The 16,763-nt window shown below is 34.3% G+C and overlaps 1 protein-coding gene across 4 annotated transcripts in view; it reads right to left on the bottom strand.

The window, feature by feature from the left end:
• Window positions 1-425: 425 nt before the first annotated feature.
• ASPM (assembly factor for spindle microtubules) overlaps window positions 426-16,763 on the bottom strand; it is a 69,107-nt gene continuing 52,769 nt past the window's right edge. For all 4 annotated transcript variants that reach the window (XM_041743933.1, XM_041743686.1, XM_041743853.1 and 1 more), the window contains exons 19-28: window positions 14,816-14,982; window positions 13,379-13,475; window positions 12,049-12,258; window positions 10,508-10,657; window positions 9,497-9,688; window positions 8,846-9,038; window positions 8,522-8,676; window positions 6,987-7,163; window positions 4,994-5,163; window positions 426-663 (exon numbers count right to left, since the gene is read on the bottom strand). In XM_041743933.1, coding sequence (XP_041599867.1) covers window positions 561-663; window positions 4,994-5,163; window positions 6,987-7,163; window positions 8,522-8,676; window positions 8,846-9,038; window positions 9,497-9,688; window positions 10,508-10,657; window positions 12,049-12,258; window positions 13,379-13,475; window positions 14,816-14,982 — 1,614 coding nt within the window. In that variant the 3' untranslated portion in view covers window positions 426-560. The remainder of the gene's footprint in view (window positions 664-4,993; window positions 5,164-6,986; window positions 7,164-8,521; window positions 8,677-8,845; window positions 9,039-9,496; window positions 9,689-10,507; window positions 10,658-12,048; window positions 12,259-13,378; window positions 13,476-14,815; window positions 14,983-16,763) is intronic.

The following is a 16,763-nucleotide window of genomic DNA, read 5'->3' on the forward strand; positions in this document are numbered from 1 at the left end:
GGTCAAATTATAACTCCAATCAGTTCAAAGTGAAGGGCTTTTAGTATATATATAAAGGGGCAGGTTGAATTTAATTTCCCTAAAGGAGCTCACTAGCCTATCTGGATGGTCCAGTTAGGGAAATAAATGGAGATGTTGTCTAGAGCATCGTGAGATAATTTTATCCTCTTGTCACTTCTAAGTGTGTTGGCAGACTCTCATATTTCCAAAATTTGTTTTAGAAAAATGCTTCAATTTATCTATAAAATGAGAGTATAAGCTATTCTTTTCCCTTTTGGAATATGATTATATTCAGACTGATATAATATTTTAGGACAAAAGACATGAATAATAGTGTTAGAAATATTTTATGACATTGTGGTTTCTAACATGCATAAAGCTATAAAATAATAAAAGAAACAACAGAGATTATGAAACAGTTTAGATATTGTTACATATATATATTTTAATTTTAATACAGAGTCAGATTTTAGAAGCTGTACAAAGGAGAGCCAAAAACACTTTACACATCCATGATTAGCTTTAGTATTTTTTACGGTACATACTGAAAATGTTATTTACTAGTAAGGAATGCCAAGTGTGTCCATCACCATTTGAATAGCTTGTAGGGGATTTGTGATTTCTTCCATGTTATCTCTTCTCAAAACCCAATCTGGTTTAAGTCTGTGAAAAGAATAAAAATCTTGGATTAACAGAGTTCTTCCCTTAAAAGAGTTACTTTCACTGTTTTGTCTTAACAAAAATGTGGCCACTCCTGAACACTTCAGATTCCTTACAACCCTTTCACCTGTTTGAGAGGTTACTGCCTTTTACCACTGTCAGGTTATTTCTCACCATCCTTCCTCCTTTGAGGCTTATGCTATTTAGCTCTCTTACTACTGCCTTCTGGTCTTCTAATAAACTCCTGGTATTTTGTTCTTTGTAATTTGGTTCTTGGTCTTCTCGGCTCCTGCCACCATTCTCAGTAACTTCAACATCCTTGTAGCTAGCCCCAAATCCAACAATCTCATCTGTCAGTTTTGTCCCCCTTTCCTTCTGTTCTACCTCAACCGACCCCATCTTCCATGATCACATAATAGCCTTCGTCGTCAGCAAGTACCCCACCACTGACTTCTCAACCTGATACTGCCATTCTCCCACCACTTCTGATTCATCCATGTTGTTTGATTTAATACATCTACTGTATTTAATCTTCCACCCCATGAGATCTCTAATTCATTGACCTCAACATGTACCTATCACCCATCATAATGCTGACATCACTTCCCTCCTTATCTAGTGTAGGTCCACCAATAGAATCCCCTTGGCAAATTTCATTCATTCTATTGTTTCTCTTTCCTATTAAATTCATATGGAAAGTTCTATTTGGATTCCAAGCTGAATCCAAATATCAGACTTCTCCATTCCTGTATAGCTGAACAGGAGGAAAAGAAAGACTGCAGAAACAGGCTGATTGATTTTATGTCAATAATTACAAAACTAAATGAGTGCTTGCAATTGCCTAGTATGCTTCCTTCCTCTTTCCCCAAGATGATCATTTTATTCCTTTCTTCTCTTCAAATGTCTCTGCATACCCTCCCTGGTCTGCTTTTGAGCTGATGCTTATAATCTCATGCTTCATTAGGAAAATAACATCCATCAGAGGGGGGCTCATCATCTTTCTCACATAACTCTCTACTACGTTATACATTTGCATCTTCTTATTTCCTGTTAAAAATCTAAACATCTCTTAATTGGTAAGTGGTCAAAGTGTGGTAAAGCCATACAATGGAACAGTACTCTGTGACAAGAGGGAATGAAACTATAATTCATGCATCAACATAAATAAACTTCAAAAAGATTAAACTAAAAAAAAAAAAATCCAGTCACAAGAAGCTGTATACTGTATGATTCCACTTGTGTAACAATGTAAAAAACACAAAACTAAAAGTATTGAAGTAAGATAAGCAGTTGCCAAAATCTAGGGGTTAAAAGGAGATAACTGATTGCAAAGGGGCACAAAGTAACTTTGGTGTGATATAAATATTTTTTCTCAGTTGAAAAAAAGGAGAAGCTATTCACTTATGTTAATTATAGTTTTAAAAACATAACTGGTATTAAAATTTATCAGTCCCTTAAATAGAAATCATATGTAGAAATGGTCCTCATAATATGTTTAAAGCAAGTAGGCTCTCTTTTGTTATACCGTGAAATATGCAAGCATAAATCCAATTTACAACTACTATACAGTTTATTAGTAATTATAAAGCTAACCACTATGTAACTCAGGTCAAAAAATAGTGCATTGTCAACACTGTAGGATTTATGCCTTGTAGAGAAGTGCTGAGTGATGGAAATGGAGACAGGGAAGGAAGGGAGGGAGGAAGGAAAGAAGGAAATTAAATATCGTGAGTTAACATAGTTCATCAAAATCAATTAAATCTTTAATAAGGTAAAACCAGAAAATGCTAAATTAATCATTTTAAATAAAATTTTCTTTGCCTCAGCAAAATGTAAAAGTCATAGTTCTAATGTTTTGAATTTTGGACCAAAAATGAATTCAATAAATAACAAATTTATATATTAAATCAGTATTATAATTCTAATTTATAACATCTAACAGAAGGATGTTGCTGGAGTTCTCTACAACAGAAAACCATTTTTTTTTTTTTTAGAAAACCAGTTTTTGTATGTAAATTGTATTCTAATATACATGACTCTAAAAACTATGTAACAGAATATTTAAATTACTAGAGAAGTTTCTAAATGCTGACTCAAAGCGTCTGAACTTCTGGCAATTCAGAGCAGAAACTGAGTTTGCAGCCTGGCATGGATCTGGGAGTAAGAACTTAAGAGTAGCACAAAAAGGCATGAGGTGTTCAGGTTTGCTTTTGTGACAAGACTCATATTCAGATGGTCTTGTGTACCTGGTCTCTCCGGGTGGTCTACTTGGTGGTCTTATCTTTTTGTGATGCCAAGATTCATCAACAGATTTGATTATTGTCACCTATATCAATTTAATTCATCTAAAGCTTTGCTATCAAACTTGCATAAATCATGGACTAGAGAAGACCTATTATTTCATTAGGGGCTACAAAATAGGGATAGTTTCATTCTCTCTCTGCATTTATTAAACAATTTTTTAAATAGAGAATTCGGACATCAACCATTTGATTGCCCTATACAGTATATACAAGAAAAATGGGACACACTTGATTCTTTCCTTTTACCCATAGTAAGCATCACGAGTTGTTTATGTAGCATCCTTCAAGGGTAACCAACGATTTTTTCCCCTTAGTATCATCATAAACTCATGAATTTTTCATATGAAATATTCCATTTGTTTTTCAATCCTCAATCTGTATGTGTCACCACCTCCCCACTAGCCTCCATCTTGCTGAGTCCAATGGGCATTTTTCAGACCTTATCTAACAACCTCTCAGTAGTATTCCACACAGTTGATGTGACACTACTCTGGAATATCCTCTATCCAATTACCAATTCTTCTTCAGAGCTGTTGGCTGGTTCTTTCTCTGTCTGAGTTCTGGAGAAATGGGTTCTGAGGGTTGGTTTGGGAATTTCTTTTCTAGGTATTCTCTTCCCCTAAGGTGATCACATTTATTACCACAGCCTTAAATGTGATTTGATGATTCCTGAATTTCAATCTCTCAACTGATTCTTCTGCCTAGAACCACAGCCCTGATTTTCTAATGGCTTGCTTGGCTTTTCCTCTAATTTGTCACAGGTATCTTAGGCTTACCCAAAATAAAACCCATGATTCAATGCCCCCTCCCACCCTATCTTCTGTCCTTTCAACTTTTATTTCTTGTAATTACATCCCAGTTTCCCAGTGATGCTATTTTAGCAGGTCCTGTAAGTTACTCTCTATCCTAGCAGTTACCACAATCTTAATTACTTTATTCACTTATTTGCTTACTGTGATTCTCCTGAAATTACGTAACTCCATGCTATGCAATAATCACAAGTTCAGCACCTTACGGCAGCTCCATAGGATTCTTACTCTCACACTGATAGAGGTGTCTGCTTGGTTAACCAGATAAGCTAATACCCATTTAAAAGAATTTCTAAAGCTACCTGTCTTAAACTAGTTAAACTACTATTATTATCTCTCTAGGTCTGCTGTTGACTGAATGACCAGCCTCCCCAAAAAAGATATGTCCACATCCTAATCCTCAAAACCTGTAAATGTTACTTTATTTGAAAAAAGGGGTCTCCACAGATATACCTCACTGATGGATCTTGAGATAAGATCATCTTGTATTACCTGAACTGGCCCTAAATCCAATAAGGTGGAGGGAGGAGAAGAGGCCCATGTGAAGACAGAGGCCGAAAATGGAGTTATACAGCCACAAGCAAAGGAATACCTAGAGTCACCAAAAACTGGAAGAGTCAAGGAAGCATAGTGCCCTAGAGCCCTCAGAGAAAGTAAGGCTTTGCTGACACCCTGATTTTGAACTTCTGGTTTCAAGAACTGTCAAAGAATCAGTTACTGTTTGTTGTTTAAGGCCACCAAGTTTGTGGCAATTTGTTATAGCAGCTCTAGGGAAACTAGTACAAGGTCTCATAAAGAACTTCTTTAGAAGAAGAAATTTCAAGTATTAGGGAGATTAGGAGAGGAGCTGGAAGTTGGTATTGTAGCCAGGAGGGATTTTTGGCAGCTTTGAACAATATAGCTTGTTCTACATGAAAGAAAAAAAAAAAACTTATATAGCAAAGCTTATTATAAAAAGCTAATTGTTAGACTTAGCAGTTAACTATTTAATACAAGGAATTTATCAAATGACTATTAAATACCCTAAGCCACAGTATTATTACTTCATTATTTACTGAGATTGTCTACTTTAGATTTACTGAAGATTCTATTCTTATTCATATGTTGTTTCTCCATTGTCAAGCGCAGTATCTTGCTTATAGTATGTACTCAATAAATGTTAAATGAATGAATGAGTGAACGAACAGTGACACGAAACTACAGAGTTCATTTATTGCTTACCTTGAAACTATTCTGGTTCTTACAGGTGTTTCTGGAATAAAGGGAGTACTTATAGAAGAATTCATCTTTTGTTTATAAAGTGTTCTTTCAGTATTCATTTTATGTTTACGAGCTGTAAGCTTGTAGAGACTATAAATACGGTCAACAACTTTGGACTTACTTCGAACACTCTAAAAAAGAAAATGTACATTTATTAAAACTAATAAAAATTTTGGATCCCTTCTTTGCTAGTAAAATCAGCCATAATAACCACTATACGGTAAACTTATGAATCTTTAACAAAATAAAAGCCATGTTTTCCAAGTTCAGCAGTTAGACGTTTAACTTTTAATTTGCAAGAAAATTATAAAAAGGTAAATATTTAAAAAATTGTACACCTAACTCCGTACTGAATAAACAGGTAAATATTATTATAGTCCTTATACCTATTATATCCAGTTACCAAGTCCTGTGAACTTTCTCTAAGTTTCCAAAGTTATCTACTATCTCTCACAGCCCTAGGTCAGGTACAGTCTTTTGCCTAGACCACTACATAGCTATACCTCTCTCCTTCCTGAATGGTCTCCCTACTTCCACACATGCTTTCTCAAATCCATTCTTCAATCAGTAGCCAAAGTCATGTTAGAACTTAAACTACAACATACTCCCTTGTGTAAAATCCTTCAGTGGTTTTGTTCTCAGGATGAAGGCCAGAATCCTATGAGGGTCTCACCACAGAAAAGCTTGAAATGTATTTATGGTTACAACAAGAGGATGAGGAGTCACACAGGCCTGGTTTTCTACCTTACTAGGATAATTTGTTACTTCCCTCAAGTAAATGGGAAATGGCTAATCATATAATGGTAATAAATTTTATTTTTAAAATTCAGTTTCTTCAAAACAGAGGAGCAAAGAAAGGAGGGAAAAATAAAACAAGACAAAATCAGAGAGGGAGACAAACCATAAGAGACTCTTAACCATTGGAAACAAACTGAGGGTCCCTGGAGGGGAGGCAGGTGGAGGGATAGGGTAACTGGGTGATGGACATTAAGGAGGGCATGTGATACAATTTAAGTACTGGGTGTTATATGTAACTGATGAATCACTGAACTCTACTTCTGAAACTAATAATATGGTAAATGCTAATTACTTGAATTTAAATAAAATAAAATAAAAATTAAAACAAATAAATATCCTTATACATAGCTTAACAAAATAAGAATATAAATATAATAAATTATGTAAATGTAATAATGAAAATTTCCCCCAAATCGGAGTATCTTTCAATAGAATGGCTTAATAAAATTCAGTGTATTCATATTCATAGCTGTATAGCAATTTAAAGGAAAGATGTATTAATAATGCATTTAATGAGGGGTGCATGGGTGGCTCTGTCAGTTAAGGTCCAACTCTTGGTTTTGGCTCAAATCATGATCTCAGGGTCATGAAATGGAGGCTCACGTTTGGCTCTGAGCTAGGTGTGGAGCCTGCTTAAGATTCTCTGCGCCCCCTCCCACTCATGCACTTTCTCTAAAATAAAACCAAAAAAGCTTAGAAAAACATATTAAATGAAAAAAAGCAAATTTCAGAGTGATTTGTTCTTATGGTACCAATTACACTAAAAATATATACACAGATGGTTGAAACAGGTGAAGGGAATAAAAAGCATACTTATAATGAGCAGAGTCATGTATAGATTGCTGAATCACTATATTATACACCTGAATCTAAGACACCTGAATCTAATAGAACACGTATGTTAACTACACTGGAATTTAAATTTAAAAATACAAAAAAAAAAAAATCAGTTTAATACATTAGAAACACCTCCTATATCAACAGAACACACACAACACAACACAACACATAAACACCTCCTATATCAACACAAAAGGCAGGTTTGAACATATACAAAACCCTATTTAAATTGGGATAGTTACCGAAGGAAAAATGTGAAAGTCTCAGACCTTAGAACCTAGAAAGATAACCTCAAAGCAAGAGAACTGGTACTTACAGAGGCCCTATTCGTTGTCTTCAATAAAACAGCTAACAAACAGCAGGTTTTTGTAAAAATGCTTCCACCCTTGTCTGCAACTTTGTCACCAGGTTTTTCTCGGTACATTTGCAAAAGGTCCAGCAGTGTATCTATGCAGTTTTCTGCATCAGAAACTGCTGCAGTAGTTTTCTCATACTTGAAGAGAACAGAATAAAAGCAAACATTATAGTAAACACATGTAGCCTTAGAAATAGCCCAAGCAAAAAAGTTCAAAAAGTTTTTGATCTAATACAGCAAGTGCAAAGGACTTCATGAAATGATTCCTTGGTAAAACTATCGTTTCTGGATCCATTTTATATTCATGTCTGCATTTTAATGGTTTTTTTCTTCCCAAATTCCACAAAATATGAATCAGATCTAAAATCTTTGAATGTGAACACCTTAAAGTAAATAAAAACAAGATTAACGACAAGCCAATTTTACTGAGAACCTCTTAGGAAAAACTTACTTGTGATAGCTCATCATAGGATAAAATAAAGACTAAGAATATATTTTTCCTGCCTCAATTACCTAACTGTATCATTAGATTCATGTTGAAATTTACCTGGGAACAAATAATGCCAATGATACTAAGATAAAGATAACGAAACCTTATTAACAGTTAACATTTATCTGGCACTTTTACATATGAAGCATATTATATATATATGGACTCATTTCATTATCACAATAGCATTGTGAGGTAGATACTATGAAATTATTACTATACCCATTTTACAGTTAAAGAAAGTAAAGTGGAGAGAGGCTAAGTAACCTATAATAAGCTGCAGAGCTGTGATTCAAACCCAGGCAGTGTGGCATCAGTCTGTGTTCTTAAACCACCACTTCTCAGTAAGAAAATATCAGGTAAAATCTTCTAAGTTGTGGCTGAGGGATTGGGTGGGGAAGATAAATTTGTCATCTCAATACTTTCGATTGCATGCATTAGTTTAGTATAGATATCTGTTACCAGTCCAAAGCCAAAAAACTTAATGCTAATACCTATATAGAATATTATGTACAGGATAATTAAGTGACAGCAGATTATAAGAGGTTCTAGTGTTTTGATACAACGGAGTGGACACTAGCTCTAGAGGTGGACAAAAAAGGACCCAAATTCAGCTCTACCAATTATCACAATGAAGTGCTTAGGCAGGAGACTTAATTTCTATAAGAATTATCATTCCTTCTCTATAAAATAGGAATAATAACACAAATTGCCTTAGAGGATTATTTAAGAACTAAATTAAAAGATGCATGAAAAACACTAGCATGTAGGAATAAATGTTAGTAATCATTGTTACTAATAACATAAAGATAGAAGAAATAACACCATAAAAAGTGTTTCTATGTACAATTATGTTAACAGATTAAATATTTTTCCCCCTAAGACTCTTGCACATAAATAAATTTTTAACTGGGTGATCTAAGTTCTAGCGGTGAGCAAATATGAAGTTAATCTGCTGGGTCAGATTTCTTGCAAGGAACAATTCATTATTAAAATGGAAAATTACCTTAGCGACATTAAGCAAGACTTGTACAGCATATCTGATGACTTCCATACAAGGAATGCTACGATTACAACTTCGGATCAAAACAAATATTTTAGAAACTGCTCCACTCTGGGCCATGTTCTCGCAACAAAGTGGAGATAATCTAGTAACTACCTCTGAAAGGAGGGAAAAAAAAAAAAAGAGAGAGAGAGAGAGAGAGAGATAAATTCATAGCAACAAAATGAAGTTTTAGCTAATACAGTATTATAACATCCTTTGTATACTCAAAGGAAAAAAATGCATTTCTAACTGTATTTATACAAGATATTGTTAAAACAAACTAACCTAGGTGCTTTAAGGCCTCAAGAATAGCAGAAAGGTGCTTATAGGTCAAAAGATAATGAAGTGCAAGTGCAGTTCTTTTGTAAAGTTTGTTTTCTTCTCGAATCTCCCTGTTAACAAGTTGAAGACTTAGTCGGATAGCTTTAATTTTTGTACAATCATTTTTCTTCCTCCAAGAGTATCCTCTCCATAATGCCTTAAAGGAACAAAACACAGTAATTTTAAGATTACAACCCATGATGTTTTGAACTTCTATCTACATCTATTTCTACAAAATAAGTATTTCAGTAAATTTATAGGATATAATCAGACACATTGCAAATAAGACCTCAATTCACGTTCTAATAAACAACAAAATCAATTTTTCTGAAAAGAAATAAATATAATATCCCTGTATATAACCCAAAACATCATTCATGGACTACAGATGTCTAAATCTATTTAAAATGTCAAAATACTTTTTTATCTCTTAATCCTAAATATCTCTAGGGAAATTTAAAAATGAAGGACTTAGCAAAGATACAGTATTTATGAGTTATTCAACTGGAGAACCTCAGCTTTTTAAAACGTATGTGACTGTGTTTATAAAATGTTAGATACCATGTAGGTGAATTATAAACCAAAGTCTGGAACTAACATCATATTTCCAGTTACCTGAATTCTACTGATTGCATTATTAAATTTTTCCTGTTTTTTACGGAGGAGGAAACGGCGTACTGCTTTCTGTATTACTGATGCAGCTCTATTCTGCTGGCTCATACATTCTGGAACTTCATGCTGACTTGTGAGGATGCTAGGGTATTTCTGAGCAAACCTCTTTTGCTGTAATCTTGTTCGAAACCACCTCTGTTTAAAACATAGAGATTTTCTTTATTTCTGGTTTTTGAAATAAATACCTATATACACATAAATACACAAATGAAATAAACAGAACATTATACTGAAATACCTTTCAACCCTCCCCAGTGACACTACTTCTCCACTCCGCTTGGTGCAAATCTTCCAATCCTCATCGGGTGTGTGTGTGAATTTAACCTTGCACAACACAACCTTCATTTCACAATTGACACAAATTCTTTCAAGCTGTATGTGTCATTCTGCAAATTACTTTCTCCTTCAATACTTTGCATATATCTTAATAAATAGTGTTCTTATCCAGAATACATAAGTAATTGCTATAAATCATAACAAATAAGAACATCCAAAAGAGAAAAGGGCAAAGTATATGAAACACACACATTTTTTTTTTTAAAAGCACACAATCCACAGGTAATCATTTGAATAGTCAACGCGTGAAACATTTTTTAGAACTGATAGCAATCAAAGGAAATCCAGAAAAATGAGATTCAATTGGCCATTCATCAAAGTAGCAAAAATCAGACTCTTTAATGCTCTGTGTTGGCAAGAATGTAGGGAAACAGGTACCCTTAGACTTTGCTACAAGTATAAATGAGTACAATTATTTCAGAAAGTAATTCACAGATTTATTCCTGTGCCTTAAAACATCAACCGATTTCTAACCCATCAAGCCATCCTAAATATGTCATCCTATAAGCAAAAGGCAAAACACTGTATGACCTTAGCATAAGGTATTTGGAATTTATTTATTAAAATAGAAAATGTATAACAAAAACTATATAGTTTTGCTCCAAAAGAAAAGCTAACCTGGATACAGATGACTGCATTAACCTGCTTGTTAGCATTCTTCATAGACATGTGATGTTTATATGCTCTTTGAATTTTAAGAGCAGACAGGTGATAATAGGCAGCTGCTGTGAAGTGAAGAAGTCTGATTTTGGTTCTTTGTTCTAAAATCTATATGAGAAATAAAAGATTAATCAAATATTTGACTCTTAAGATAACTGATCAATGTTTATATTTTTTTATATCCTTAATACCAAATTATATAAATTAGCAATAAGTTAACTTTTAATATTAACATCATACTTACATTGTAACTCAAGGTGATTATAATCCTTTACTATACAGTATTTCCACATGTGTAACTCTTAATGTAGGGTATAAAAAGCAAACTTATATTTTGGGCACTTAAGAACAGTATTTAATTTAACTAGACTACACAAAAAGTTAATTAAAGCTTTGACTGTAATGAAAGAAGTATATGAATACTAAACTCAAAAAAAATTACAGTATTGTAAGCACAACTGCTGGAGAGGGTCATAGTAAGTCAGACAAAATTATCTGAATCAACTTCTCCAATTATTAGGTAGTCTTTTTTTTTTTTTTTAAAGATTTTATTTATTCATGAGAGAGAGGGGGGGGGGGGCGGGCAGAAGCAAGCTCCATGCAGGGAGCCTGACGTAGGCCTTGATCCCGGGTATCCAGGATCACACCCTGGGCTGAAGGCAGCGCTAAACCGCTGAGCCACCCGGGCTGCCCATGGGTAGTCTTACACAAATCTAGCACAGGACTCTTGTAGCAGAACCACTCTATAGTGGCCTTTAGACCTCCAATTTATATTTATTTATTTATTTTTTTTATATTTAATGAACACAATATAAAATATTTCTTCTTTTTAATTTCAAATTTAAGGATTTTGTCTTTGCCAGTGCTTCATATATTTATTGGACACCAAAAAGTCATGAACTCTCTAGGAGGGAGTCTCTTGCTGAAGATGTGGAAGTTACAGAGGAATTGTAGCTCATAACACCTCAGAGTTGCTTGGTGAAGTAAACGGCTACTTGAACAACAACCTCCTTCTCATGTGGAGCTCTTCCCTCAACCTACTTTCAGTTCCTTTGTTAAGATTCATTACAAGAGAAAATTTAGTTTGCACCTTAGGTGAGCATCAATGTGAAACAAGCTCATAGAACAAAAATCTACAGCAGCCAGTGATCTTGTTACATGGCTCTGCAGAAGCTGAATCAATTCAAGTTAATGGTTATATTAGTTCTGAAATTATTCTCCAAAACCTAAAATTTCTTAACATCAAATTCTTTCTCTTTCTCTCTCTCTCTCTTTTTTTTGATTCTATTTATTTATCCATGAGAGATACAGAGAGGCAGAGACACAGGCAGAGGGAGAAGCGCCTCCCTACGGGAAGCCCGATGTGGGACTCGATCCCAAGGACCCCAAGATCACAATCCGAGCCAAAGGCATATATGCTCAACCACTGATCACCCAGGTGCCTCAACATCAAATACTTTCATTTCATAAAACTGAGATATCTACTTAAAAATACTTACTCTTTTTCTTACTAACCAACCACGCACTAGTGCTTGTAGAACAACTGTAGATTTTTTTAATTCTACATATTTTATCCTTTGACATTTTCCGGCCTTCCTGGCTCGTATATATCTCTGTATGGTCAAAGCAGCAGACTTCTGCCGGAGAAAGACCTGCCTTGCTTTGTATCTTCTAAAATTCGCTTGGATCAAACAAGCAGCTTGATGTCTCTATAAGGAAAAATTTGCAAGTGACATTAATAGAAAGAGGCTTAATAATTTCTGCCCACTGGAGGTTTTGAATTTCTCAATGTAAAATGAGATGGTATAATTGTGATTTTTCTTTACACTTTTAGCTTAAGAACATCATTATTTCATATACAAGAAAAGGTGATGGTATATAATTTCTAACCTATATAGGTCTATAGCTAAAAATTAAGTTTTTATTAAGGCACAAGCCAAGGTTGTTAGATCTATCTGGTACTCTTTCCCTCCCATCTTCTGATACTTCTCATTGTGAGGGAGAAAAGGACTAATATTACCACAGGACAAATACATTTAATAAAAATGTTAGCAGTATAAAGAACAGAATGCGCATTATAAACAGCTATCAGAGAAGATGTTTGTTGCTGCAAGAACCATAAAGTACATCTTAGAACCAGCGCATCTTAGATTTTTCAGTTATATAACATCCTGACAACCAAAGTCTAAGACATCTGAAAAAGTCTATAAATTAAAATGGGAACTAGGTTTGCTTTACAACACAGATTCCCCCACCAACTGGCTGAATGACCTTGGGCAAGTCACTTTACCCCTCTACACCTCAGTTTCCTGGTTTGTAAAATAGGTATGCTAATAACTACTTCAGAGGGTGATTATGAGGATCTAATTAGTAAATATACACTAGTAGGTATAATAATAATGGCTACTTAATAGGGAATATTAGATGAATGCTGAAATTTATAAGTAGCATACTAATTTTGATTTCTTTAATAAAAAGCTATAGGTACTACAGCTATTCTAAAACTTTGATGTTAAATATTTTTAATAGATCAATTGTAGCTTAAAGACTTTATTAAGTATTTGACTTATAATAGACAAAATATGCTTCCTCCAAATAAATTATTTACTCTAAAATTAGTTACTTCAAACTTGGGTTTGAGAATATTTTGTAAATATAAATATATAAACAAAAATATTCATAAAAAACATTTTTATGGGTGAATGATTTTTAATTGACTGCAATAATGTGTTTAAAATGTATAGTTAACAAAAAACATTTTTTCATTTTTTGTTTTGTTTCCTAAAATAGTTCCTTGCAAATGAGCTGGTTTTAAATTTCTGCACCTACTTTCATCATTAAGAAGTGTTCACGAGCTATTCTTCCAGAAAGTATAGCTCTCCATTTTCTCTGAATGATAATTGTTGATGCTCTCACATTCAGAAACCTAAAAAGCAGTTATTGAAAAGCAATTACAAATTTCTTTAATCTACTCAGTAAGTATTTATTGTCCATACCTCCCCCATGCTAAATACTAGAGAAAGAAAATAAAGTGGAAAAGTATAATTTACATTTAAATTAGTAGCATTCAGAATTCTACACACACACACACACACACACACACACCTGACACATGGAAAAGTTTTGTAGTTGGCAAAATTGGCATATTCCAGTGGCAAGAAGTATGAATTTCTAGAATGAGAAAGAATTCTGAGCAGGATCAAAAGAAAGTACAATTATCCAGACCTAGACAAAGCCTAGATAAAGAAAATGGCAGGGTATAAAATCTGAGTCCATATTGCAAGTGGGTAATTAAGTAGACAGGAGGGGGGTCCCAAAGAGAACTTAGGAGATTAATAGCATCAGGCAAATGAGATGGACATTTGTTTGAAAGGAAAATTGGCATCGTGCAAATATCTACAAAGAAATATTCTGTAAGTAGAACTGAAGAACTTAGAAAGTGAGGGCTAGAGATTAAACTTTCTGTGTCAACATAGTGATAATACATAAAACCTTAGAATGGATTTAACTTAACATCATGTTGCCACATTTCTTAGAAAATAAACCAGACACTGGTTAACACCTGAGGGCAGCAACTATATCTTTATATGGTAAGCCCTGAGCTTCTATCCATGGAATCTACCAAAAAACTCTTCTTACACTAGTGTGCTCTCAAAAAACAATCTTTAAAATCACCACTGATACAATAATTCATTAATTCTGGTAACTGGAGAGAAATCCTTATATTATGAAATAAAAATAATATAGATAACCTGGTAAGAGTTTAGAAAATGTGTCTCAAACAAATGAACTAGGAATCAGAAAATACAATGAATATAAATAAGTTGGTAATTAGGTCTTCATCATTAAGGTATGTGAGGGCAAGGTAAAAAAGAAAAGAAAAAAAATGAGTTAGAAAGCAAATTTTGCCAGTTGCTAAACTGACAAACAAAATGTACCAACGCACTAATAAGGAAACCAAGATCTTACTGGATTATTTTTTTCACTTCCCATCCGTCCCATCCTTACCCTGATCCCTATGAACTCAAATCAAGTTTGATTAAGTATTTTTTACTGAATTATATCAAGGCTCTATCTCAATCTCAGTCTTAGAGATATACTTTGTTTCATTAATGGAGAACGCTAACAAAACAAACCATACAAGTTAACCATAGCAAATATTTTAAAGAAAAATCAATATGCAGTATTATTTTATGTGAAGACTTGGCTACCACATACACACAGATAACCATCGTACTCTCCCCACACATAGCTATGATATGTTACCGTGTTCTCTCCAGTTTGGTGTAGAAGCAACCTTGAATGATTTTAACAGCTTTTAATACAGCTAGATAGTCTTTACGTGCTTTCCAATACCTATACCAGGCTTGAATCTTGCAGGCAGCTTTCACTTGATGTAAATATTTCCTGGCTTTATAGCTCCTCCACACAGCCTTTTAAATACAGAAATTTAACAAATATGCAATGAGATATGTTTTCTTGCAAACTGAAGAAAAATCAGTATTAAAGACAGCTAGAGTAAGGTTAAGTAGACAAAAATCAATTGCAGAAATACCGTCACATGACAACTCTATTACTCTAATCATTCATTGCTGATACATATGAGTCCTCTGAGAACAGTGGGGCTAACCACAGTGAACACCTACTATGTGCTTTATTACATATAACCTGGAGCTGGCTGAGAGCTAAGACTAATAAAATCCTAACAAATATTTCTAAATTGTAATATGTGTACAATGTCTGAAAAGCCATATAGGCGCATTGTTCTCACTTTCTCAATCCATCTGGAAGAACAGAAGGGAAAGGAACACACTGATTACCCTACTTCCTGGAATCTTTCCCACCTCCCATCCTACCTCCCTTATGTATATCCTGGGTTTTGTGTCCAGGCTGCAGCAGATTGCTGAGAGCAACTCTCTATCATAGGACTATCAGTTTTTCCAATTTCTGCATCCTTACGGCTGACTAAATGTTTAAGTGACAGCTATAACTTATTAAGCCCTTAGCACTGTACTAAGGGACACTGTAGGTCCTTACAAAACCATAATACCATATAAGACCTTATATAATACCATATAATATCATTATATAATTTAGAGATGAGTAAATCAAGAGAAACTGAGTAACTTGTGAATGTGCAGGTAATAAATGGAAAAGATAACTTATTTATTCTTTATAGATCTCTCATAACAGAAATTGATGTTGGGGAAGAAGAGACCTGTTACACCACAAAGCTGGAAGGCAACAGAGTCAAGATCCAAAACACCTACAATAAATACTGCAGCCACCCCTTATGGGGTAGGGGAAGAGGAAGGGAGCAGGCTCCAGAAGTCACCTGACAGGCAAGAATGATATGAATGTCAAAATTACTCTTGTGATGTCCCTGACTTACTCAGACTATATTAATGTGGTTTTAACGTAAACAAACCTGAATACTAACACACTGGTATTCAGTGGGAGCCAGGTATCAGTATTTTTAAAAATTCCAAGTGACTCTAATGTGCACTAAAGTTTGAGTCTACTGATATATGTTAAAAACTAGATGTGTAAAATGATTTTTAAATTTAATTACATATGACAAAAATAGCTAAAATTTCCTAAGATTATTTTGCTTTTCTGTCATTTGACCATAACCCTAACTAATACATGCAGTTAACCTATTTCAACCATTAACTTCTTGGGCAGCATTTAAAATTTGAGCATTCTTTTCTTCCTCTCCCCCATGCTTGGTTTCTTGATCAGTTTTTCTTGTTCTCTCTTACTACTATGTTTTGGCTTCTCTTCTTAATATTCTCAAATGTTGACATTCTTCAGGGTTTGAGTCCCAAGCAGATCCTCTTCTTTTACCCATTTTCTACATTATTCCTGGGTGATCCTGTCACTCCCACGACTTCAATTATCACACGAATGGCAATAATGTAGAAGTCAAATTCTGAAATCTGTACTACTCTCCAAACTCCAAACACAGCCAACTACCTTGCTAGACTGCTCACCTGAGACATCTGTTAGGTACTTCAACTTCATCATATACCCCAAACTGAATTCATCATCAGTCTTCCAATCTGCTTGCTCCTCTCTTTGCTCCTTGTGTCCGTGAACGGTAACATCTGCTGAGCTACTTGAGCCATACCTATGTTTTTTTTTTTTTTTAATTTATTTATTTATGATAGTCACAGAGACAGAGAGAGAGGCAGAGACACAGGCAGAGGGAGAA

Source organism: Vulpes lagopus, chromosome 1, assembly GCF_018345385.1.
Source record: "Vulpes lagopus strain Blue_001 chromosome 1, ASM1834538v1, whole genome shotgun sequence".
NCBI lineage: Eukaryota > Metazoa > Chordata > Mammalia > Carnivora > Canidae > Vulpes > Vulpes lagopus.